This window comes from Talpa europaea (assembly GCF_964194135.1).
Source record: "Talpa europaea genome assembly, chromosome: X".
Taxonomy (NCBI): domain Eukaryota; kingdom Metazoa; phylum Chordata; class Mammalia; order Eulipotyphla; family Talpidae; genus Talpa; species Talpa europaea.
This window is the reverse complement of record NC_140081.1, coordinates 30,944,689-30,970,174: the sequence shown is the minus strand read 5'-3', so window position 1 is coordinate 30,970,174 and position 25,486 is coordinate 30,944,689. Positions and strand designations below refer to the sequence as shown.

The following is a 25,486-nucleotide window of genomic DNA, read 5'->3' as shown; positions in this document are numbered from 1 at the left end:
TTTGCTGAAATCACACCTAAAACATTCCTTCATTGCGAGGTCCTGAGGGACTGAAGTCATTCCAGATGCTATCTGATTTCTCCCGGATGAAAACCAAGGTTGGGAGGTCACTGGGGTGTAGTAGCATGCTTAGCCTGCTGCAGTGAAGGAACCTGGTCCGGAGGTATGTCAGGACATTCCTCAAAAAGCCTTTGCTCCCTTTGCAGAGACCCAAGGGGCTCCTGGTACAGGTCACACTGGTTGCAAACATAGGTGCTGGGGTCCCAGCAAGTCTAATTTCGTGAAAGCTTTCAAAGGACCAGCAAGCCTACCTTCCTTCTCTCCAGCCTCACCTGCTGAGAACCAGGTCTAGAAAACAATAGGGTTGAAGTGAAACAGTTTCCTGAGGTGTGGTGAGCTTGACCTGTGGCTTTTCTTAGGGCTAGGTGCCTGGAGAGGACCTCCTAAAAGTTCTCTGCACTTTGTATGGAGGCCCGTGGGGGCTGATTAAGTCAATCCAGCTTCCAGAGTAAAGCTAAGCAAGCCAATCAAGCTTCCAGAAAATGGTGTAAAAGAGCAACCAGGACAATGTCAGGTGGCTAGCTGACTGCAGAGGGTGTTAATTCGATGAGAATTCAAATAGTCCCTGTTCCACAGAATGTTTCCCTGAAAGACTTTTGTACCCTTCACATTGGCCCTAAGGATTGTCTCATGGAATTCCACTGCTCTTCCACCTTCCCACAAAATAAACTGGGCCATAGAGCCATCCCTGATAGTTATGGGAAGACAAGCTGGATGCAGGAAGGGGATTTCTTGGGGCTTCAGGTCCTTCCAATTCTTGGAGTATTGCCCAGAAACGTCACTAAACTCATCAAGACAGCCCCAGAGTTGACTTGTGCCACTCTCATTGACTCTCTCCTCCTTTTCTCAAGAGATAATGTCAGTTGTGTATCTAGCTAACTCTGCTGGTATTTGGGTCACCCTTTTCCCCAGTGGGCCTTTCCTAAAAGACCTGTCTGCATCCTTGGTGTTGGTCCCTGAGGTGCCCTACATCAGTCTCATGGCTCCTCGACATCCTCTACCCAATAAATAAATAGGCCTGCCAGGGGCCTGGGTAATTATCTAAAACCAACAAGCCACAGAAGGTAAAAATGCCCTGCTCAGGTATCTTAATTTTCTTGGTTTTCCTAGCATCAGTTCTAAAAGAACTCTGGGGCCTCCCTGGTGGCGCAGGTGGTTGAGCGCAGCGCTGTGAATTGTCTGCAGCCTCGGTTCAATCCCGGCTGGCCGGGGAGATACCCACATGGCGCAGCAGACCTCTCCTGTCGCGCCCGCTGCTCCCCTCAGCAGTGTATTTCGGTCCGTCTGCCTGTTCTGTTCCCCGCTCTGTCTCTGGTGAACCCTCTCACTCTCCTGTGCATCTGGCCTGTACCCTGGTTCTTTTATGCATGAATAAATAAAATAAAATCTTTTTACAAAAGAACTCTGTACCTTCTGTGAAGAATACAAGGGCTATCTCTGCCAGTCTGTTCCTACTCTGTTCTCTTCTACATGAGAGATGGTATCATGAATTGCTCTGTTGAGACCAGGTGGTAGACAGCTTTAGCGACCACTTGTCAAAGTTGGGACGTAGCCTCTGCACTGAAAATTGAAGACTTCATCTTGGGGTTAAAAGGACTTAGATTCTGGAGCTGAAATTGGAACTTAGCATCTGGAGAGGGAGTGGCGATTAGACCGGCGAAGGGGAAATTGGGGAACCTAGTTACTCATGGCACAGATTGGGACTTATCTTTTGGAGGCAGAAGTTCTACTTGATTTCTGCCAGGAGGGGTCAGGATTCAGTCTCTGGAAGGAGAGGCTGGAATTTAGTCTCTGAAGCAGAAAGTAGGAATTAGGTTCTGGAGCTATTAGTGGGCTCTAGAAGGGAAACTGGGGGAGGTAGTAGCTGGTAACATAAATTGGGAGTTGGTGTCTGATAGGAGAATGATAGGACTTAGTGCCGGGACGAAGGGCCTGGTGTCAGTGCCTGTGAGAGAACTTGTACTCAATATCTGATGGGTACAGGTTAATGTACAGAACTGTAAAGAGGCTGAGATTTTACCCTACTTGCCAGCTAACAAACTGTCCCATTTCATGGATGAAAATAGAAGACATGAGACTCCTGGGTCAGAGATGAAGGACTTGACTACTCACAAAGTGTTGGTGTGATATTTGAGCTGGTTTTCCAAGAGGGCATCTAGGTGGGCCTAGATGCATGCTTGTGACATAGTGGGTTGTATTATAGGGAAGGAACACTGAATGTAGGAGAATTAATTGCTCTTATAATAAGCATTAACAAGTCTGACCTTTGTCTGGAAGAAAATGCTAACTCATTACTCAAGGGAGATTGCTGTAAACACAACTCACAAAATGGCCTGTGTAAAAAGTAGTCAGGACCTTACATTTTTGACATGCCCAGCAAGGAACATGCAGGGACCCTCAGGGATGATGGAATGTTGCCTCTTTTTTTAAAAAAAGATTTATTTATTTAGGGGCCTCCCTGGTGGTGCAAGGGGTTAAGCACAGCACTATGAAGAACTGGGGTACGTACAGGCCAGAGGTGTGAGGGGTGAGGAGATTCACCAGAGACAGAGTGCGAAACAGAACAGGCAGATCGACTGAAATAAACTGCTGAGGGGAGCAGTGGGCAAGACAGAAGAGGTCTGCTGCACCATGTGGGTAAGCTCCCTGGCTGGCGGGGAATTGAACTTGTGCTGCAGTGGCTGCGGATAGTGTCATAGATTGTGTCTTTTTTTTTTCTTATAAATCTTTTTTTTTTAATTTTTTAATTTTTAATTTTTTTAAGATTTATTTATTTATTTATACAAGCACTGGGTACAGTCAGAAGTGTGGGAGGGTGAGAGAATTCACCAAAGTCAGAGCGGAGAGCAGAGCAGGCAGACTGATGAAGTACTGCCGAGGGGAGCAGTGGGCGGCAGGAGAGGTCTGCGCGCCATGTGGGACCCTCGCCCAGCGGCCGGGGATGGAACCAGCGCTGCAGAGGCTGCGGACAGCTTTGCAACCCAGTGCTCAACCGCTGTGCCACGGGGGAGGCCCCATAGATTGTGTCTTAACCCTTTGTGCCACCAGGGAAGCCCCAACGTTGCCTCTTGTTAAGTCATGTTGACACATGGCCTGCTTCATGTGTGGATAAGATGTTCTGATTTGGGGGGTTGGATTTAAGTCTGGGTTTGAAGGTTGATGAGATGTTTCAATTCACTGTCTAGCAGATGTCTATTTAGAAGTTTGGTTGGCTAGATGACCATTTGGGCAATTGGCCAGAAAAGATTCAGCTAGCGCAGAGTTATGTTTGTCGTTGGGGAGGTGTCTACTCCCAGGGAAAGGGTCTAGGGCTTGAGTTCCACTAGGTTGAATATTTGGGTCCATGGGTCCTGGAGAGAGTCATTCTGGGGACTTGGGATCACCTGAATTTCCAGGTGCTCACCTCCTGAAAGCCCTCAGAATATATCACCTAGATTCCTGGAGCTCGTCAGCTGTTCCATCACTCTTCAACTACCTTGAAGCTAGAGAAATAGGTTTGTAGTGACTGGGTTAGGAGGCTAGCCTGCTGTTATGTGTGTGTGTGTGTGTGTGTGGGGGACATGCCATATTTTGTGTTTCAGATTATCCCTGATCTCCTGATGGTCCATAATAAAGTCTTCTATACCTTCCTTGGAGGCCTGGAGCCTTTTCATGTCTGCCTTGTGGCTCTCTGAACTCCTCTGCTTGAGAAATGTAGATGGGAAAAGAGCAGAGATCAGGTAACTGGTAGACTGCAGTGAGAGCTGGGGGAGAGCTGGCCTGGGGCTTCAGCTCTGCCGTGTTCCTGGAAGATTCCCAATGAAAAAGCCGTTTGAGGTTGGGCTTGAGCCCAGGCATTCATAAAGAACATTATGGAGTTGCTTTTCCCAGCTCCTGACTTGCATGGATTTGGATCCTGATTAATGTATCAAAGAGTTTTGCGAACTGAGCTAATTCTTCTCCCAAGTCCAACACTGACCACTGGGTGGCACAAACATGTAACAGGCCCAAATACCACTGCAAAGCCTGTGAAAACCGAACTAATAATGAAACCACACTCATATTAAACAAGATAGAACTTATGGACTGACCCTATGTAGATTGCCTGCTAAAACAAATATATCAACATTCCTCATAGGATGTAAACAATATCTGGAGACTCATGATATAATATTCAGAGTGTCCAGGACACAATCAAAATCACTCAGCATACAAAGATTGATGATATGCTCAATTCAAATGGAGAAAGACAATCACCAGGTGCCAAAAATGAGATGATGCAGATGTTGGAATTATCTAACAAATGATTGAATGAGCAATCATGAAAATTCTCAAAACAAATATTAAATGAAAAGTATTAGAATAAAGACATAAGATTAACCAAATGGAAATTTTAGAACTGAAAAATAAAATAACCACCCAAAAAAATCACTGGATGGACTCAGTAGCAGAATAGAAATAACAGAAAAACAGAACCAGTGACATTGAAAATAGATCAATAGAAGTTAACGAGCCTGGACAATAGAGAGAAAAATATTGAAAATAATTTAACAGAACCTCAGGAATCTGTGTAACAATAAAAAGTTTATATTCAAGATATTGGAGTCCCAGAAAGTCCCCTGAGGCAGAAAACATATTTGAAGAAGTAATGGCCCCAAATTCCCAAGTTAAGTAAAAGACAAAAACTTACAGATTTAAGGAGCTGAGTAAATCTCAAAGAGGATAAACCTATAGAAATCCATGTCTAGACACATTATAAACAAAATATCAAAAACTAGAGACGGCATCAAAATTCTTGATATCAGCCAGAGGAAAATGACTCATTATCTGTAGGGGAACAATTATTTCAATAACTGCAGATTTCTCATTGCAAACAGTAAATACTAGAAGGAATAGCATAATGGTTTTAAAGTGTTAAAAGGCTGAAGAAAAGAACTATCAACCATGAATATCATATTCAGTGAAAACAGCCTTCAGGAATGAAAGTGAAATAAAGACATTATCCTAGGAAGGAAAAACTAAGAGCATTAATAACCAACACACCTGCTCTAGAAAAAAATTATTAAAGGAAGTTCTTCAGACAATAAAAAAAGGATACAAAAAGGAAGCTTGGAACATCAGAAATGATGAACAGAAATGGCAATATCTTGGGCCTCCCCTGGTGGTGCAGCGGTTGAGCACTGGGCTGCGAAGCTGCCCGCAGCCTCTGCAATGCGGGTTTGATCCCCAGCCCCCAGCGAGGGTCCCACATGGCGTGTAGAACTCTCCTGCAGTGCCCGCTGCTCCCCTCAGCAGTGTACTTCGTCAGTCTACCTGTTCTGCTCTCCGCTCTGGCTCTGGTGAATTCTCTCACCCTCCCGCGCTTCTGACTGTACCCAGTGCTTGTATCAATAAATAAATAAATATTAAAAAAATTTAAAAGAAACGACAATATCTTGATAAATGTAATAGACTATTCTCTTCTTGTGTGCTCTGAAGCATGCTTCATGTTTCATAGGAAAAGCTTTTACATGGATGAATTTTTGGTATGTATGGATAGAGTATATAATGTTTTCTAACATGAATGAACAAGGGTAGAGGGACTTACATGGTGGCTTATATATTTCAAGTAAAGGATTATATATTCCAAGTAAATTGGTAAAATAGATTATGAAAAATTAAGTACTGCAGGTACCATAGTACCTTTGCAGAATGTCTCACTGTGTGCCATCAAAATCACATGTGACCCCTTGTTAAAAATGTTCTGCCTTTAAAATATTATAAAAAGAAGTCTAACCCTGTTAATAATATCATTGCTTTATTTTTCGGTTACTAGATTGAAATTTCAATTGCAGAATTTTCTAGTTGTCTTCAGAAGATCCTCCAATAGGAAAGGAGGCATTATCCTGCATAGGGGTAAGGAGGAATCCCTTTGACTCCCAGGCCAGTTATCTGTTAAAAATACAAAAGAGAGAAACTGTGATAGAAAGTAACTCATAAGTATTCTTCAAAAGCATTTGTATGATTCACAATAATACGTTTAGCCATCTGTTACCCTTGTTTTATTTCCTATCATAAAAAGGAACTACTTATGTGGTATTTATGGTCCAATCCAATTATTCACATAGTTAATAATCCAAATAGCAACCATTTACAATTAACAGGGATTTAAAACTGAATTTATTTCTAGCATCTTCTCACCTGTAAAGAAAGAGGTTTGAATTGGGAGATGTCCACATGTTTTCAGATTTAAAAATCTATAATTTTTATCAGTATTTGTTTTGTTACAAAAAATTAAAAACATAAAAAAAAATTCTTAGGACATTAAACAAAATTAACTGATAAATATGTTTCAAACACTGGTTTTCCAAGCCCACACTATTGATTTATAGGATTTCAACAAATACTACTGAAGCAAAAAAAAAAAAAAAAAAGTTTATGGGCCTCCCCGGTGGCGCAGCGGTTGAGCGCTGGGTTGCGAAGCTGCCCGCGGCCTCTGCGGCACCGGTTCGATCCCCGGCTGCTCCCCGGCCACCGGAGGAGGGTCCCACATGGAGTGCAGACCTCTCCTGCCGCCCGCTGCTCCCCTCAGCAGTGTACTTCGGTCCTTCTGCCTGCTCTGCTCCCCGCTCTGGCTCTGGTGAATTCTCTCACCCTCCGGCGCTTCTGACTGTACCCAGTGCATGTATAAACCAAACAAACAAACAAACCAGCAAACAAATAAATAAATAAATAAAGCATGCCTCTATAAAAAAAAAAAAGTTTAAGTATTGTACAAAGTAGGCCAGACACATTGTCCTGGACTTCAGATAATGGACAATTTAGAAAATCTCAATAAAATGTTTTAAGTCTAGCATGATGAGCTTAAAATGTTAAATGGAATTTTATGTTTTACAAGTATGAAAAAGCACTAATTGCTTAGTTACTTAACCAAACTTTTCCTACCTCACCCTTAAAATCAAAGAAATGGCCAGATCACCTTGAAAATTCCACCAGCTTCAGGTTGCTTCAAGAGACCCTCGGGAGTCATTCCATCCCGGGCACAGGTCACATACATTTCAGAGTAATCCTTCCCTCCAAAGCAGCATGAGGTTGTTTTATCAACAGGCAACTTCACGGTTTGGAGTCTTTTCCCTAGATTACCAAATATTTTATTTAAGTTTAATTCTAGCAAATTTTCAAGCAGCACAACATTCTGGGATACCTTGTGGGAAGTTCAAAGAAGATTGTGGGCATCAGACTTGAAGCATATTTAATCTAGTTTCCCTGACAATTGATTTTAAACAAAAATACTTACCTCCAAACCAAAGTTCTGACTAGCAATTTTGGGTTCTATCTTTGCCTTTATTTCCAAAATCATACCACTGAAATTTTGAATGTATTTCTAATCTAACTTTGTTAGTCATGAAATTTCTCATGCCTCTGAGGTCTGGAGTTTTCTATAGAGGGCAGGAGTTTTTTTTGCTGTGGGCCTACCCGTCTCAGGATCTAAACGAATCAGTCTTCCTCCATTGTAGCAGGCCACCCAGAGCTTCCCCTCAGTGTCAATACACATGCCATCTGGGATTTGTTCTTCTTTCTCCAGCTTGTAAACACTTCGACGGTTGGCTATGGTGAAAAAAAGACACAAGCATACATACACACCACCAAACAACCAGCCACTCGGTACTAAGCATCAAAACAGTGTGCTCTCAAGAAGATTATGATCCTGATCACTTCTGCTTATACAGGATCTGGTGCGTGGGCACCACAGGGGTGGTTCTGAAGGATTCTGATCTCTAAAACGTGTCTGGAAACACTAGTGGGCACCCCTCAACAGAGGATTTGTACTATGTGATTCAAAGTGGATTCACGCCTTTTCATTGGATTACAGACACACCTTCTAAACTTTCAGAGGAGGAGAGAAAAAAGAAAGTAGAATTTTTACTAAAACACCAATTGTTCTTTTTGATGCTGACCTGAACTGAAGCCTGAAAGGTTGTTAATTTGTCTCTGAGCACTTGCCTATGTTCAACTGAAGTAAAAATCCACCCAAAACTCTAATGTTCTTTTATTCGATCCTGCAGTATATTACTTGCTATTAAGCACCTCTTGGTAGATCAAGGTCCATTTTATGTTGAGCCTCTTTCTAGCGATGGTGGCAGGAAAGAGGATTAAGGACCTATCCCTATTATGCTAACTGTGGCCATATTTAGTTGAGTTGCGAGCCATGGCTTGACCAGCAGCGATCATTACTATATTGGAATAAGAACACCGGGTAGCTCTCTGCTTGATAACTGAGGACCTATTCACGGGGGTTGAGGGAGAGGCCATCTGCCAGTTATATGCGTATGAAAACTACCAGCAGTATTAAGAGAAATGATGAAAAAGTACATACAGATCTTTCCTGTGTGCAGGTCATAGTCAAAGGCATCCACAGAGTAGGACAGGCTGTCAATGTAATAGAAGATCTTATGGTCCAGGGACCAATCCAAACCATTGGAGATGTCCACCTGGTCAAAGTACCTTTCCACGTGGTGGTCAGGAAAGAGGGAGTACAAGGAGCCTTGGTGCCGCTCCAGAACCGCTGGGGCTGTTTCCTCAGCCATGGTGCCTGAAAAAAAAACAAAGAGCACTGGGGTCAGCCTCCCAGCATCTTGCCCACTGCGCTACATTACATTTTCTCACCAGTGAGACTTTCTGATGATTAAATCACGGAAATCATTATATGATCCTAATCTGGGTCCTACATTTAAAACTGAATTAAACTACACTGAGAGGTTCTGGTTCTAGGCAAGGAGTACCTGTGCACCAATCTCATTTTCTCCCACTGAGCACAACTATAAAGCCTGGACAAAAGCTTGACATAGTTACTTGAGGACTCTGCAAAGTAAATATCACTAAGGGAAGAGCACCAGAATGAAGTACTACTTAGTTGCCGGTGAGTTCTTTATTTTATTCTCCAGCGTGTCCTGGCCTGACCTCAGTAGAGCCTGAATCCTGGAAGGGAGCACTATGGAGCAGACAAGGGATCCAAGGGAAACTCTAGATCTGGCTTAAGGAGCAGAAAGGAAAACCCATGAAGCACATGAGAGAGTAGAGGAAATCCCCTGGCTCTTTTCTACTCCCCTTTCTCTATTCTCTCATGCGCCAGTCTCCAGGCAATTCTGTAGCATGTGTGACAACAAGAGAGTGGCTGACAATTGGAAACTACTCAAGACTCTGAGAGAAGGGAACACTTTCTCCTCTGTCCACCCCCCCCCCAATTTGGTGAAGCTGCAGGAACAGAAGGACTGAGACAAATACTTGCTTTTATGTTTTCTCCGTCCTACTGCTGCATGGCCCCAGGGGCAGCACTATCCTGGAAGCAGGCAGGTTCTGGTTAGAGGAAAGAAAAGGAGAGCTCCAGGAAATTGGAAAGGAGCAGGAGCTAGTGAAGAAGGGTGTTACTAAAGAATGAGCTCTCTGTGACTGTTATGATCTGGGCTCATCCACTGGTTGTACATGCAATGGTCTGGTTTAATTTGTATACCAAAGACTTTGAGGATGGAGCTAATGGATAGAACTCCTAGGTCTCAGACTGACCACTGAGTGGCAAACATGTGGACAGAGCCTAATAGCACTAATAAAAAGCAGGTTGGAACTTATCTCAATCAAAACATATAGATTGTTAGCTAAAACAAATACATCTGCATTCTCCATAGGATTTATCTCATAACCTAATCATCAAAATGTCCAGGATACAATACAAAATTACTGACAACACAAAGAAGCATGAAAATCTCAGCTTGTCTAGGAAAAGAATCAACAGATGCAGCGGATGAGATGATGCAGATGTTGGAATTATTTGACCAAGACTAAAGCAGTTCCTATAAAAATGCTCAAATGAGAAGGTTGTAAACAGTCTTGAAACAAAACTCAAACTAGAAAATATCAACAAAGAAGTAGATGGTATAAAGAATAACCAAATGAAAACTTTAGAACTGAAAAATAAAATAACTGAAATAAACGACTCACTGAATGGACTCAAGAGCAGAACAGAGATGACAGAGGAGTCAGTGTACCGGATGCTAGATCAAGGGAAATTATCCAATATGAATGAGAGAGAAAAAAAAAGATTGAAAAAGAAATGAACAGAGGGGCTTCCCTGGTGGTGCAAGGGGTTAAGACGCAGCACTGTGAAGCTATCTGCAGCCTCTACAGCATGAGTTCAATCCCCGGTCAGGGAGCTGAACCACATGGTGCAGCAGACCTCTCCTGACTCGCCTGCTGTTCCCCTCAGCAGTGCGTTTCAGTAGATCTGCCTGTTCTGCTCCCCACTCTGTCTCTGGTGAATCCACTCACCCCCAACATCTCTGGCCTACCCCCCAGCTCTTGTATGCATAAATAAATCTTTTTTAAAAAGAGAAATGAACAGAACTTTAGGGACGACAACAAAAGAGTTACTGAATACATGTGTCATTGGATTTTTAGAAAAGAGAGTACAGGACAAAAAAAAATATTTGAAAAAATAATTGCTCAACCCTTCCCAAGTTTGGTGAAAAGCATGAATCTACAGATTCAGGAAGCTGAAGTAAGGCTAAAGAAACCTATACCCAGACATAGCACAATCAAATTTCTGAAAACTAGAGTTGAACAGAAATTCTCAAGAGCAATGAAAGAAAAATGGTACATTACACACAAGGGGATAATGATTTCAATGACTGGATTTTTCATGAGGATCCATGGAGGTTAGAAGGTAGTGACCTATTTTTAATTTACTGAAGGAAAAAAGTATTAACCTAGAATTCTCTCACCCTCCCGCACTTCTGACTGTACCCAGCGCTTGTATAAATAAATAAATCTTAATAAATAAATAAATAAACAATAAAACAATAAAAAAAGAACAAAGGCAAAATAAAGATGTTTTCACATGAAGCAAAATGAAAAAAGATTAGTAGCCAGCAGACGTGTTCTAAAAGAATTGCTAAAGGAACTTCAGACAGAAGGGATGGGGTACCAAAAAGAGGAGAGGAATATCAGGACTGAAGGAAGAGCAAGAGGAACAGTAAATATTACAGACTGTTCTTCTCTTTAGTTCTTCAAAATATTGCTGATGGTTGAAAGCAAAAATTAAGGCCTCCCTGGAAGCCTAGGGGTTAAGTCTCAGCACTCCCACCATGAGGGCCTACAGCCAAGGCCAGAATTCTATCCCCAGCCAGGGAGGTGACCCATGTGGCACAGCAGACCTCTCCTGTCCTGCCCGCTGCTCCCCTCAGCAGTGTGTTTCAGCAGATCTGCCTGTTCTGCTTCCCACTCTGTCTCTGGTGAATCCTCTCACCCCCGCACTCTGGCCTGTACCCCAGTTCTTGTATGCATAAATAAATAAATCATTAAAATATACTCCTCCCACTATCTACCTCACAAAAAGATATGCCTGGAAAGTGAAGTGAGTCCGTGCTGCTTGTAAAAGGCTCTTCCTTAGCTAGAGAGAACAACCAGAGCACAGACAGGTCAGACTTTTGGCACAGTAACACTTTCAGGGCACTGCCTACTGCTCCATCCAGATAACCTGTTGACCCACGCTTTTCTGGGCAAGTGATACCTCTCAGAAACTGCTGAAAGCCATGAACTCTTTCTAGAAAATGGTTCTCAGGTGCTTCTGCTTCTGCAGATGTGCTCGGCCAGGAGGTAAGCTCACAATGATGCTTATAATTTAAGGGATCTCCTTAGTGCACAGGTTAAGAACTGGGGACTCCAGGCCAAGAACTCACGCCTCTGAGGACATTTTATTTTGTCTCACAAAAGGCCACAGAACTGCAAACTTCTAGCCATAAGGAAAAAATAAGATCAATTTCTACAGGAGGTAAAATAGCTAATCATATTTCTTTACCCTGCAGAAATTACTGGCAGCAGGGCTTCCAATGGATTCTCATCCTTAATCTTTCAGCTGGTCCCAGACTAAATCTGTGGTTGTATAAAGCTTAGGAAGAGGGGAACCAGTCCACAGCCAGATGCTCATACCTTACCTGCCTTCCATGCTGAATGTGAATGGAGTCAGGACAGCCAAAGCCAATTAATCCTGTGAGGGGGCATTGTGGAGGGGGGTGAAAACAGCTAGGATTTAGAATCAACTATGGTTTACTTATGATGGGAGATAAATAAGTAGACTTATTTATGTATGCATTATGTATTATATAATTATGCATTATGTAATGCATTATGTAAATAACAACAGTTATTAATCATTGCCACTACATAATCCCACTTAATACTTCTGACATTTCTCCAATCTCCAATGGAGAGCTTCTGTCATTTTTTGCTTGAGTAAATGGAGAATGAATAAAATGAAATATTGTATTGTTAAAAAAATGCATTCTTTAATTTCAAAGTGTAGTTAAAACTCACTTAAAGCTGTGTATAAGTCATCCTGCATGCCTCACCGTAAAGACTGAATCAAGCAAGAATCATCGACAAATGTAAAACTGAAGGGAGAATTTTCAGTGAGGACCATGATATTTGCGTGGGCTAAAAGTAGCTCCCCATGTTATCACCAGCCTCTAACACGGCCTCAATGATCCCGCCTCCCATGAGTCTCTGCCTCTCCAACCCCCCCCCCCATCCTTCTGCATGTGGCACAAATGACGCCATGTTATTTCCAAGATTGGTTACAATAAGACTGTAGTGGGGCCTCCCTGGTGGCGCAAGGGGTTAAGACACACCTATGAAGCTATCTGCAGCCACTGCAGCACGAGTTCAATCCCCAGCGGGCCAGGGAGCTACCCACATGGTGAGGCAGACCTCTCCTGTCTTGCCCGCTGCTCCCTCAGCAGTGTATTTCAGTCAGTCTGCCTGTTCTGTTCCCTGCTCTGTCTCTGGTGAATCCTCACCCCCCCACACCTCTGGCCTGTACCCCAGTTCTAGTATGCACAAATAAATAAATCTTAAAAAAAAAAAAAGACGGGAGATGGGCGGAGCAACATGGCGGCGAGGAGACGCTGCGAGTAAGATCTCCCATTAAAAAAAGTTAATAGGGAGGGAAAGCGGCAGGTCCCAGTGAGAACTGGGACACGGAAGATAAACGGACGACTCCAGCAAACTGCCCGAAGAAGAAAGTGGCCATAAAAGAGGACCAGAAGGGAGGAAAGCGCAGAACCCTGCTCCCCTCCCCCGCCCACAGAGTTGGCACTCTCCGACCGGCAGAGAGGAGGAAAACAACAAACTAAAAGGACCAACAAGAACAAAGGACGCAGCAAGCGGGACTGTGAGTGGAAAGGAACTATTTCAGCCACCACACCCCGTGAACGGGAGCTGTGGAGAATCTTGCAGGATCCCCGGTGAGCTCCGGGCACCATTAAAGAGAGCCCCGCCCCCCAGGAGGAGGCCAGCACCAGCACACAGCCCCGGCCGCCCAATAAGCTTGCTCAGAAAAGCGGCGCGCTGGAAAACCAGACGCGGATGTGGATCGGGATTGCGCGGAAAAGCGGCGCTCTGGAAAAGCAGACACGGATCGGGATCGGGATTGCGCGGAAAAGCGGCGCAGACCAGAATCGGAATCACGCGGAAAAGCAGTGCGGTTGAAAAGCAAGCGCAGGTCCCCGCGCCTGCGACCTAGGCTTGCGGGGAGACGCGCGGAGGCCCTCACTGAGTGAGCAGGAACCAGGCGCCCAGGCACGGGAGCGGGATTCAAAAGGCGCCATTCCCGCGCCACTGAACTGGGCTACAGCCCGCGTCCTGGAACTGAGAGATTTGGAACTGAGACCCGGGGCACGAAATTAGGGGCGTGGGTTCCCCACGACGGTGGGGCACAAGGCAGACACAGCACCCCAAAGCCGTTGAGGTTTACCCTACCATTCCCACTCTGTTCCCAGTCCCACGGGGTGGAAAATCAGCTCCCCAAGGGCTCTAGGAGTGATCTCTGGTGCCACCTAGCGACTTGACCCCAGCAGAGGCTCCTGGAGGAGCCAGTGGCTGGGGAGTTAGCCCACGCCGGGCCCCTTCCGACCAGTAGTCTGAGCCCACAGGGGGAGCGAGCACCCACAGCCGGGGCAGACCAGGTGCGCAGAAGAGTGTGCCTGAGACCAGATGCCCAGGGAGTGTGTCCCACATCACCATTTTAGAACAGGGACATTTCTTCAGTAAAGACTACATTTCTTCAGTAAAGAAGGCTTCCTCAGGAGCCAGAGGTGAGCGGGGGAAGTCCGCCCACGCCAGACCCCCTCTGGCCTGCAGTCCAAGCCCAGAGGGGGAGCAGGAACCCACCGCCGGGGCAGACCAGGCGCACAGGGGAGTGTGTCCTCACATCGGCATTTTAGAACAGGGACCTTTCTCCAGTAAAGACTGCTTGAAACTGACATATGGCTCCAGGAGGAACCAGAGGGGAGCAGAGAAGCTCGCCCAAGATGCCGGCCAGTCCCAACAACACACTGTCCCAACGCATACGGCAAATTAGAAAACAGACAGTAGGGACTAGAAGAACCACACGCAACCTAGCAACTCCCCAGGGAAAAAGCACACCACAAAAAGACAACCAGCCCCCAGATTGCAACAACAGTAACTTGGAAGGACTTCTGAGCCTTCCAGAAAGAGAATTTAAAATTGCCGTGATTAAAAAACTGACAGAAGTCATAAAGGAAAACAATGATAAGGGAAAAATAATCAACAATCAGAAGAATGCAATCGAGTCCCTAGAGAGGGAAAACAATGGTCAGAAGAATGAAATTGAGTCCCTAAAGAGGGAAGTAAAAGAAATGCAGGAGATCAAAGAATTAATGGAAGAACTAAAGAATTCTAGGAAAAGCAATGAAAGCAGAATAGATGAAATGGAACAACGAATAAGTACTCTTGAAGACACAGAAATAAAAAGAACCAAAACAGAAAAGGAAAGAGAAGTATGAAGGAAAAAGAACGAAGAAAGACTTCGGGAACTATCTGACTCCATGAGGAAAGGAAATATAAGAGTTATAGGAATACCAGAAGGAGAGGAGAGAGATGTAGGAACAGAGAAAATATTCAAAGAGATAATTGAAGAGAACTTCCCAAACGTGAAGAAGGAGCTGAAAATTGATATACAAGAAGCAAGAAGAACACCAAACTTCCACGACGAAAGGAAAAATACAGCAAGACACATAATAGTAAAGCTCCCAAGAATCCAGGACAAGGAAAAAATAATGAAGCTGACAAGAGGGAAGAAACAGATAACATTCAAAGGAAAGCCAATCAGGCTGACATCAGACTTCTCCGAAGAAACACTACGGGCAAGGAGAGAGTGGAGGGACATAGTCAACAGACTCCAAGAAAACAGATGCCAACCAAGAATACTCTATCCCGCAAAGCTCTCCTTCCTCTTTGAAGAAAGAATATGGACCTTCCCAGACAAACAGAAACTCCAGAATTTCATTACAACTAAACCCCCACTCCAAAAAATACTACAAGGAGTCCTAAAGCCAGAACCTCAGAGGGACGAATAACAATGAAAGAAGGCCAAAAAAAAAAGTTATTAAAAGAATAAATAAATAAAATCAAAGGAAAGAAAATCACAATGGCAAATACAGATGCTAACATATCAATATTAACTCTAAATGTAAATGGACTAAACTCTTCAATAAAAAGACACAGAGTTGCAGCCTGGATTAAGAAACAAAACCCAACCTTTTGCTGTCTCCAGGAAACACATTTAGCTACAAAAGATAAAAATAGGCTTAAAGTTAAAGGATGGAAAACAATTCTACAAGCAAATGGACCAAAAAAGAAAGCAGGAACAGCTATACTTATATCAGATAAAACAGACTTCAAACTCAAAAAAATAAAAAGAGACCCCAGTGGTCACTACACTATGATCAAGGGGACAATACTTCAAGAAGAAATAACACTCATTAACATATACTCACCAAACGAAGGAGCACCAAAATATATCAGACAACTGTTGTCCTCTCTGAAAACAGACATCAGAGAAAACACATACGTAGTGGGAGACTTCAACACACCACTATAAACAATGGATAGATCAACAAGACAAAAAATAATTAAAGAAACTAAAGCTCTAAATAAGGACCTAGAGCATTTGGGCTTAACAGACATCTATAGAACACTAAACCCAAAAAAAACGGAGTACACATTTTTCTCAAGCGCACATGGATCATTCTCCAGGATCGATCACATACTGGGGCACAAGACAAACATCAACAGATACACCAAGATTGAAATCATACCAACCATTTTTTCTGACCATGAAGGCATCAAACTAGAAATAAACCATAAAAAGAAGGCAAGGAACTATTCTACCTCATGGAGATTAAAAACCAAACTACTGGAAGACCACTGGACTAATGAGGAGATCAAAGAAGAAATTAAAAAATTCTTTGAATTGAATGACAAGGAGGACACTAATATCCTAAATGTATGGGATGCAGCAAAAGCAGTAATAAGAGGAAAATATATAGCAATAGAAGCTCACATCAAAAAACAAGAAAGAACTCAAAGAAACAACCTAATCTTGAAGCTCAGAGATCTAGAAAAAGAACAACAAAAAACCCCCAAAACCAGTAGAAGAAAAGAAATAATAAAAACCAAAGCAGAAATAAATGAAATTGAAACTAAAAAAACAATCCAAAAGATCAATGAAACCAAGAGCTGGTTCTTTGAAAAAATCAATAAAATAGACAAACCCCTAGCCAGGCTCACAAAGGAAAAAAGGGAGAAAGCACAAATAAACAGGATCATAAATGAAAGAGGAGAAATCACAACGGACACAGCAGAAATCAAAAGAATAATCAGTAACTACTATGAACAGTTATAAGGAAACAAGTTCAACAATCTAGAGGAGATGGACAAATTCCTACAACTCTACAATCACCCAAAGCTAGATAAAGAAGAAATAGAACACCTAAACAGACCAATTACAAGCAGCGAAATTGAAATGGTAATCAAAAACCTTCCCAAAAACAAAAGCCCAGGACCTGATGGATTTACAAATGAATTCTACCAAAGATTCAGAGACGAATTAGTGCCTATCCTTCACAAACTCTTCCAAAAAATTGAGAAGAAAGGGACAATACCAAACATGTTCTATGAAGCCAACATTACACTAATACCAAAACCGAACAAGGACAACACAAAAAAGGAAAACTACAGGCCAATCTCCCTAATGAACACTGATGCAAAAATCCTCAATAAAATTTTAGCTATCAGAATCCAACAATGTATCCATAAGATAATTCACCACGACCAAGTAGGATTCATTCCAGGGACACAAGGATGGTTTAACATCCGTAAATCAATCAACGTTATCCAACACATCAACAAAAAGAAATATAAAAACCATATGATAATATCAATAGATCCTGAGAAAACTTTCGACAAAGTGCAACACCCGTTCATGATAAAAGCCCTTGAAATTCTTGGGATACAAGGAACATACCTCAACATCATAAAGGCCATCTATGACAAGCCAACAGCCAGTATCATCCTCAATGGTGAAAAGCTGAAAGCAATTCCATTAAGATCTGGAACAAGACAAGGATGTCCACTCTCACCACTGCTTTTCAATATAATACTGGAAGTCCTAGCCAGAGCAATAAGACAAGAGAAAGACATCCAAGGAATCCAAATAGGAAAAGAAGAAGTCAAGCTATCACTATTTGCAGATGATATGATAATATACATAGAGAACCCCAAAAACTCCACAGAAAAACTAATTCAACTCATCAATCAATTCAGTAAAGTGGCAGGATACAAAATCAACACGCAAAAGTCAGTAGCCTTCCTATACACAAACAATAAATCTGAAGAAGAAGAAATAAAAAAAACCATCCCTTTTATTATCGAAACAAAAAAAATCAAATATTTGGGAATAAATCTAACAAAAGAGGTAAAGGACCTATACAAAGAAAATTATAAAACACTGTTAAAAGAAATAGAAGAAGACACAAAGAAATGGAAAGACATCCCCTGCTCATGGATTGGAAGAATAAACATTATTAAAATGGCCATCCTACCAAAAGCAATATACCAATTCAATGCTATTCCAATCAAAATTTCAATGTTATTCTTCAAAGAAATAGAACAATTATTGATGAAATTTATATGGAATCACCAAAAACCCTGAATAGCCAAAGCTCTCCTGAAAAAAAAAGAAGGAAATGGAGGCATCACACTCCCAGACTTCAAACTATACTACAAAGCCATAATCATCAAAACTGCATGGTATTGGAACAAGAACAGACATACAGACCAATGGAATCGAATAGAAAATCCAGAAATAAACCCACAGATTTATGGTCAACTAATCTTTGACAAAGGAGCAAAGACTATGCATTGGAGCAAAGAAAGTTTGTTCAATAAATGGTGCTGGGAAAACTGGGTCGCTACATGCAAAAGAATGAAGCTTGACCACTACCTCACACCATACACAAAAATCAACTCAAAATGGATTAAAGAACTTGACATAAGACCTGAAACCATAAAATATATAGAAGGAAATATAGGCGAAACACTACGTGATATTCACATCAAAGATATCTTTACAGACACATCACCCAAAGCAGTGATAGTGAAGACAAAGATAAACAGCTGGGACTACATCAAATTAAAGAGCTTCTGCACAGCAAAAGAGACAATAACAAAAACAAAGAGAAACCCCACCAACTGGGAGAACATTTTTGCACCCAACACTAATGATAAAGGACTGATCACAAAAATCTGCAAAGAGCTGATGAGACTCAACAACAACAAAGAAAATTATCCAGTCAAAAAATGGGCAGAAGAGCTAAAAAGAAACTTCTCTGAAGTGGAAATGCAAATGGCCAACAGGCATATGAAAAAATGTTCAACATCACTTGTCATCAGGGAAATGCAAATCAAAACTACCATGAGATACCATCTTACACCAGTGAGAATGGCACATATTAAAAAAACTAGCAACAACAAATGTTGGCGAGGGTGTGGAGAAAAAGGAACTCTTCTGCACTGTTGGTGGGAGTGCAAACTGGTCCAACCACTGTGGAGAGCTGTGTGGAGATTTCTGGACCTACTAAACATAGAGCTTCCATATGATCCAGCAATTCCACTCCTAGGTATTTACCCAAAGGACACAGAAACATCAATTCCAAACAACACCTGCACCCCTATGTTTATAGCAGCACTGTTTACAATAGCTAAGCTTTGGAAACAACCCAAATGCCCAAAAATAGATGACTGGATCAAGAAGATGTGGTACATATATACCATGGAATATTACTCAGCATTCAAAAAAGGTAAACACATGCAATTTGCAGCAACATGGATGGCGCTGGAAGGGATCATGCTCAGCGAAATAAGCCAGAAAGAAAAAGAAAAATACCGGATGGTCTCACTCATAGCAGGAATCTAGAAAACTTAAATAAGGGACCAGGAAAATGATTAACTATAAGAAAGTGAAAATCAAAATCAACAAAAAACTATGAACCAGAGACACTTTTAGGGGGGCGGGGGTGGGAGGGGAGGGATTGGGGTCAAATGGGGGGGGGCTGCAATGTATGGGGAATATAAAAATAAAATTTATTATTTATAAAAAAATAAATAAAAACTTGATAGGAATACAAAAAATAAAATAAAAAAATAAAAACACAAATAAAAATAGCAAGTCACAAAAAAAAAAAAAAGACGGTAGCTTCCATCTTGGGTTCTCTGTCTGTCTGATAACTGGTCTGAGGAAGCCGTGTCCCTAGCGCCCTGGGAACAGACTCACACACTAAGGAATGGAAGCCTCCTGCCATCTCCCATGTGCGTCTCTAGGCCTCATCAGAAACTCCAGCCCTGTCCCAGACTTGTGCTGGCAGACAGACTGACTGCAACTTCAGGAGAGCCTTGAGCTAGAACTGTTCATCTAAGCCACAGCCAGATTTTAACCTTCAGAAGTTAATTAAGATGTGTGTTATTTATTTTTTTACTTGAGCCATGGGATTTATACATATAGACAGAAACACATACATATGTGTGTATACACATTCATTCATATTAATCTAAACACATCAGATAATTTAAAATGGAGAACTGTTTGTCCTCTCCAATGAAAGGTTGTTGACTTGCAAAAAAATGTTAAGACTTTTCAAATCCTCATTAAATCATTTACTCAGCAACAATACACAGCGGATAACAGGAACACAGTGCTCATATTCATTTCCCATTTAGTCTGAATAAGCAGTTTTGCTGCACAATGCTTTCCTAATGTCAGGTTTTCAATGGCCTGGGAGAACTGCATTTCAATACATGTTTGTTATTTTAACCCACTAAATTTCAGGGTACTTCTTACATGACAATAATTAACAACCCTCCCCAAGATGCTTACAAATAACAATTGAAAAAATAATAACTATGCAACAGAGAAATTTGAGAACACCTTAACCAGGTGATCAAAACATCACCAGTGATGGACAGATGGTATCCAAAGGGGATACCATCTGGATAGGACAGAACATCACCCAGTGTTCCAGCCATGAATGAACAGCATCAATCTAACCACAAGGAAACATCAGACTAACACAAAAACATGAGGAATATAAGGAACAATCTATATTTTTTGGGAACATTCTATTTGAATGGGGGAGAGTTGGGTGGGACTATATTCTTCAAAACTGGCAATGTCATAAAAGACAAATAAAGGCTATGGAAATGTTGCAGATAAAGAGATATAACAACTAAATGCAAAACATGATTTTAGACTGAATCCTATACCGGAGGAGAAAATGTGATAGAGGATATTAATTGGTCAATTGATACAATTGGAATATAGATAGTACATCAGATAAAATTATTGAATGAATCTTAAACTCTTTAAGTTGATAACTATAGTGTGGTCATGTAAGAATATGTCATTTTTTCTTGGGATATTCACAATGAAATATTTTACGGGTAAAGACATGTAATATATGCAACTTACTTTCAAATAATTCTGGAGAAATACGAGGAGAGAGAAAGAGCAAATGGACCACAATGTTGACAACAGTGAATCTCGGTAGAGGGCATACAGGCATACTTTGTACTATTCTTACTTTTTTCTAAGGTTGAAATTATTTCTAATTTAAACAACAATAGCAACAATGAAACCTCTATTTTAAATCTCATTTAAACCACAAAAGTGACATATTTTAGTCTGTGCTAGAGACAGAAATTGAAAGGCATGTCTATGAAGTTTTTCTCATGGAATTATTTTTGAATGGGAGAAGGTACTCAAGCAATAATCAAAGAAGAACCTACAACGCTTTGTGAGTAACACATTTACCATGATGGGAGTAAGACTTTTATAAGTCATGTTCTGATTTTCTCCAAAACTCAGTAAGTGCTAAAGAGAAACCATACCAGCAAAGTATCTCCCAGCAGGATCCACCTTCCCGTCATTGAATCGATTGTTTTTCTTGTCTTTATCTACTGTGGCCAGGACAACTGTTGACTGATTTTCCCAGTTCAAAGCACAGAACTTTGTTCCAACTGTGGCAACATAGCCTCCTGACTGGCGCAGGGCCACGGAGCTGACGGGGGCATCTGTAGAGGCAAGGGCAGCAGTCAAAATGCAGCAAGCAACCCAGCGGCTGAGTAGCACACTGTGGTCATCGCGCCTCCTGGCACCACCTAAGAGGGTTTCAGCCCTTTGACAGCAGGAACTCTTTCTCCTGCGGAATCGGGAAGGCTACATCCGGGAGCATGAAGCGTGCGCTGTTCTGGGCAGCAGGGATAAAAAGGTGAAGAAAACCCAATACTTCGAAAAGCTCCCACTCTAGCAGGGGAAACGCAAAAGCCAAACCACAGCAGCCATTATGCACTGGGGGCAAGCATCACATCAAGTTCAGAGGAGGGGTTCCAAACGGGGAGGGGGAGCACTAGTTCCGATGTCACACCGCAAGTGATGCTCAATTTGTCTGATCTCCGGGAAATTCAGACACAAACTGTTTAGTTCCAGAAACTAGGTTTGGTGACATCTCTCTCCCCCTCCAATATCAGGGCCCAAGTATATATGTATTAAATTGAAAATTGTTTCTTAAATCCTTTTTGAAGTCAGCATGATAAAAATAATGACTACATAGATAGGAATTGCAGGTGCAGTGATAAAACAATCATGTCTTCATCATATTACTAACTTTGTATTTTTAAATTTCAGGATTTTTGGGTTTAATATTTCCCCAAGTATAAAGGAACATTTCTTTTTTCCAGTGGGGAGATGGATTACCACAGTGAGCAATAAATGTATCAGAATTTATTGTGAAAACATTTCCTAAGCCCCTCCTCAGTGCAAGGTCCTGGGTGCTTAGGAGCAGCGTTCAGCTAAAGCCCTGCTTAGATCCCCTGTGGGCGTCCCAGGGGATGTGCAGGACACTATTAGGAGGATCACATCCTTATCAGAGATGCCAAGCCGTGGCATCTTGAGCTTTCCAAGCTACTGCTGACACAAATCTTTTCCAGGGTTTGGGGTGTGGCTTGCAGATTAGGGGTAGGGAGATACTCCTGCCAGTTGGGTTCTACTTGCATGCTAGGACAGATCAGAGAAGGCCAGCGGCCCTTCCCTTCCATTGGACCTCAGCAGTCATAGTCACTTTGCCAGTAGACACAGTCATATCCCTGGGTGAATTAAAAGGCTATTCCCTCCCATTAAGAAAAAAGAAAATGGGGGCCTCCGTGGTGGCACAGGGGTTAAAGTCTCAGCACTATCAAGCTATTGCCCGCCACTGTGCCATGAGTTCGATCCCCCGACAGGGAGCTAACCCACATGGCGCAGCAGACCTCTCCTGTCTCGCCCGCTGCTCCCCTCAGCAGTGTATTTCAGTCTGCCTGTTCTGTTCCCCACTCTGTCTCTGGTGAATCCTCTCGCCCCCCACACCTCTGACCTACACCCCAGTTCTTGTATGCATAAATAAATAAAAATAAATCTTTAAAAAAAGGAAGTTTGAAGTCCCCAGTTTTGAGTTGAGAGTGTCCCACAAGCACAGGAATTCCTGGTATCTGTTCCTTCCCATAAACACAATAATGAAAACAAGAAACTTCATTATGCTAATCAAGCCTATACCCTCTGGGCTTAGAATGTGATAAACCCTTTCTTTGGAAGTCACATGGCTGTAAACAGGAAGAATCACACTCAAATGCACTGGAAATTCACCCTGAATCCTAGTTTGTACAGTGAATAGATTGTACTGAATGACAGTGCTGACTGCTACTTTTTTTTATTTTTTTAAAGATTTATTTACTTATGCATATAAGAACTGGGGTGTAAGCCAGAGGTGTGGGGGGGGGGCAGTGAGAGGATCCACCAGAGACAGAGTGGGGAGCAGAACAGGCAGATCGACTGAAATGCACTGCTGAGGGGAGCAGCGGGCGAGACAGGAAAGGTCTGCTGCGCCATGTGGGTAGCTCTCTGGCCGGGGCAAAGTCATGTTGCAGTGGCTGGTGGCAGCTTGACAACGCTTGTGTCTTGAGGCCCTGACTGCTAGTTTATAAGCTTAAAAGCTCTCCTTTCACATTCACAAAGGGATATATCTGTTTTTTAAAAAACAATAAGGCCTTGGCCTGACCCCAAGTGGATAGCCTCTGCTGTGCCACAAACTGGGTGTCTAACTTCCAAGGCTGATATATAAGGGTATTAAGGAAAGACCCTACAGTGAAGAAGAAGTGTACTGACCATCCAGAATTTACTTGAGTCAAAGTGGGAGGACATTGCATGTGGACACAGAGCACATAGCAGTTTGTAGCTTGTAAGATATATTCGGTAAGCTTTAACAAGAGGTTCGGGGGGCGGGGGGGATGACAAAGCCTGTGTGACCGCCCCGCCCCAGGGAAGAGCTGCAGTCTGGGCAGATGTGAGTCTGGCTTCAACCTTACCCACGGTCACTTGCTGCACTCGCTTGCTGAGCGAATCCCACCGGCAAACCTTTTTTGCAGGAATATCTACGAAGAGCAGGGAGCTGGTTGCTTCCTCCCACACTGGAGACTCTCCGCAGTGGCAGTTCTCCCTCAAAACACACTCAATCTTAACGGAAGACATTGTCATAGGGGAGATCTACTGCAGGTAACAGAGATAAAACAAAATGTAATCACATGGAGTAAATTCAGCAAAAGAGCTGGCTTAAGACCCTGGTAAAATCCCAAGGTGTTTTTTTTTTTTTTTTTTAAGAGGTTTTTTTTTTTTTGGACTGGAAAGGCTGAACACACTTTCCCCAGATCAGAACAAGATATTCAACATGACAGGAGGAGACATGTATGAAAAAGAAGAAAGTGCCAATAGGCAAGAACATGAGACATCTTCAATCAACTTACCAGTGCCTTTTTTTTCAAGCTATCTTCAGAGAGAGCGTGCAGAGAGAGCAACACCACAACACCCACACCTTGGTGCTAGAGACACTCAGAGCCTCAGTTCCAGAGCTAGGGAGGCTGCTTTTTAAGCCAGCACCTAGACCCTGAGGCTCAGGGGCGGGCAGCTCCCTCATTGGTGCAACTGCTCCCGCTGCGCCCCACACCAACCGTTGATGCTGTAGATTCACTGCTCATTGCTCAAAGGCTAGAGAGCTGGCCTGCTCTGCATTTTACTGAACAACATGTTTAGAAGTGTTTATTTAGTGTTATAATAATTTAGTATTACTACAGTAAATTAGAACTAACATCCATTTTCAACTTCAGACAAAGGAAGGGGTGGAGAAAAGGACATTATCTGGGTCCCCTTGAAGGAAGTGAGAGTCCCACAGTTATTTCTAGAAAGGCTGTGCCAGTTTAGTAAGGCTGCGTGCACTCTGCAGGCAGAAACACTGTGCTGCGACTTGGGGCCAGAGACCCAGACCAGTGAATTGGAAGATAAAGGAAAAAACAAACACCAGTACCAGAAATGAAAAACAAACCACTTTTATGTAAGAAACCCACGGGGAAGGGGAAAGATAGGCAACCTTCAAGAGCCTTCTCTCTTTCCTAAACTCCGTGGGATGATGATAAAAACTGCAGGCATCCTCATCCTTCTCCCCCAGCATCTGCCTGCTTTGAAGTGGCTCCAGCCTAGCTGGGCAAAGGAAGCCAGGAGAAAGGAAGCTAATCTTTGGTGTCATATTTCCTTGAGTAAACGACATTTTTAAAAAGAGACAGCTCAAATGAGCCTCCATTCCAATACCCACTGCGAGGGGCAGAGCATTCGGAACCTTCACTGGTTGTTGAAAACTGGCCCTGGCTTCAAAGGCCTGCACGCTATCGATCTTAGATAAGTCCCCAGACCAGACACCGGCCTTTGGGACTGAACTTTTAAGCCCTCGCTCCGCCGTGCAAGCCAGGGTTCTGGCAAATGTCCCTTTTCTGCCCGGGCCGCGTCTGCAAGGGCCGCGCAGGGTGGCCCCGGCGGGAGGAGACGGGACGCGGCGTCAGGGGGCCGCGCCGCTCGGGGTCCCTGGGCGGGTGCGGGCCCTGGCACAGTCTGGGAAGCGGAAGGCTGGGCCGCCTGGTCCCCGGGCGGACAGAGGACAGCCGGCCTCCTCCCCCCGCCCCAGCTCATCCCAGACCGGGCCCGGCC

General features: G+C 42.9%; 1 protein-coding gene across 2 annotated transcripts; it reads right to left on the bottom strand.

Annotated features, from left to right (window-relative positions):
- Positions 1 to 5,919: 5,919 nt before the first annotated feature.
- On the bottom strand, positions 5,920 to 23,989 carry RGN (regucalcin; the record flags this gene model as incomplete). 2 transcript variants are annotated; one of them, XM_084258818.1, is made up of 6 exons in its annotated part: positions 5,920 to 5,970; positions 6,998 to 7,152; positions 7,495 to 7,626; positions 8,396 to 8,611; positions 21,313 to 21,495; positions 23,821 to 23,989. In XM_084258818.1, the coding sequence occupies 6 exons, from the start codon at positions 23,987 to 23,989 to the stop codon at positions 5,920 to 5,922; spliced, it is 906 nt and encodes a 301-aa protein (XP_084114944.1). The 2 variants fall into 2 exon arrangements, with proteins under 2 accessions (XP_084114944.1, XP_084114945.1); XM_084258819.1 differs by lacking the exon at positions 8,396 to 8,611 and having other exon boundaries at positions 23,821 to 23,983.
- Between the last annotated feature and the right edge of the window lie 1,497 nt (positions 23,990 to 25,486).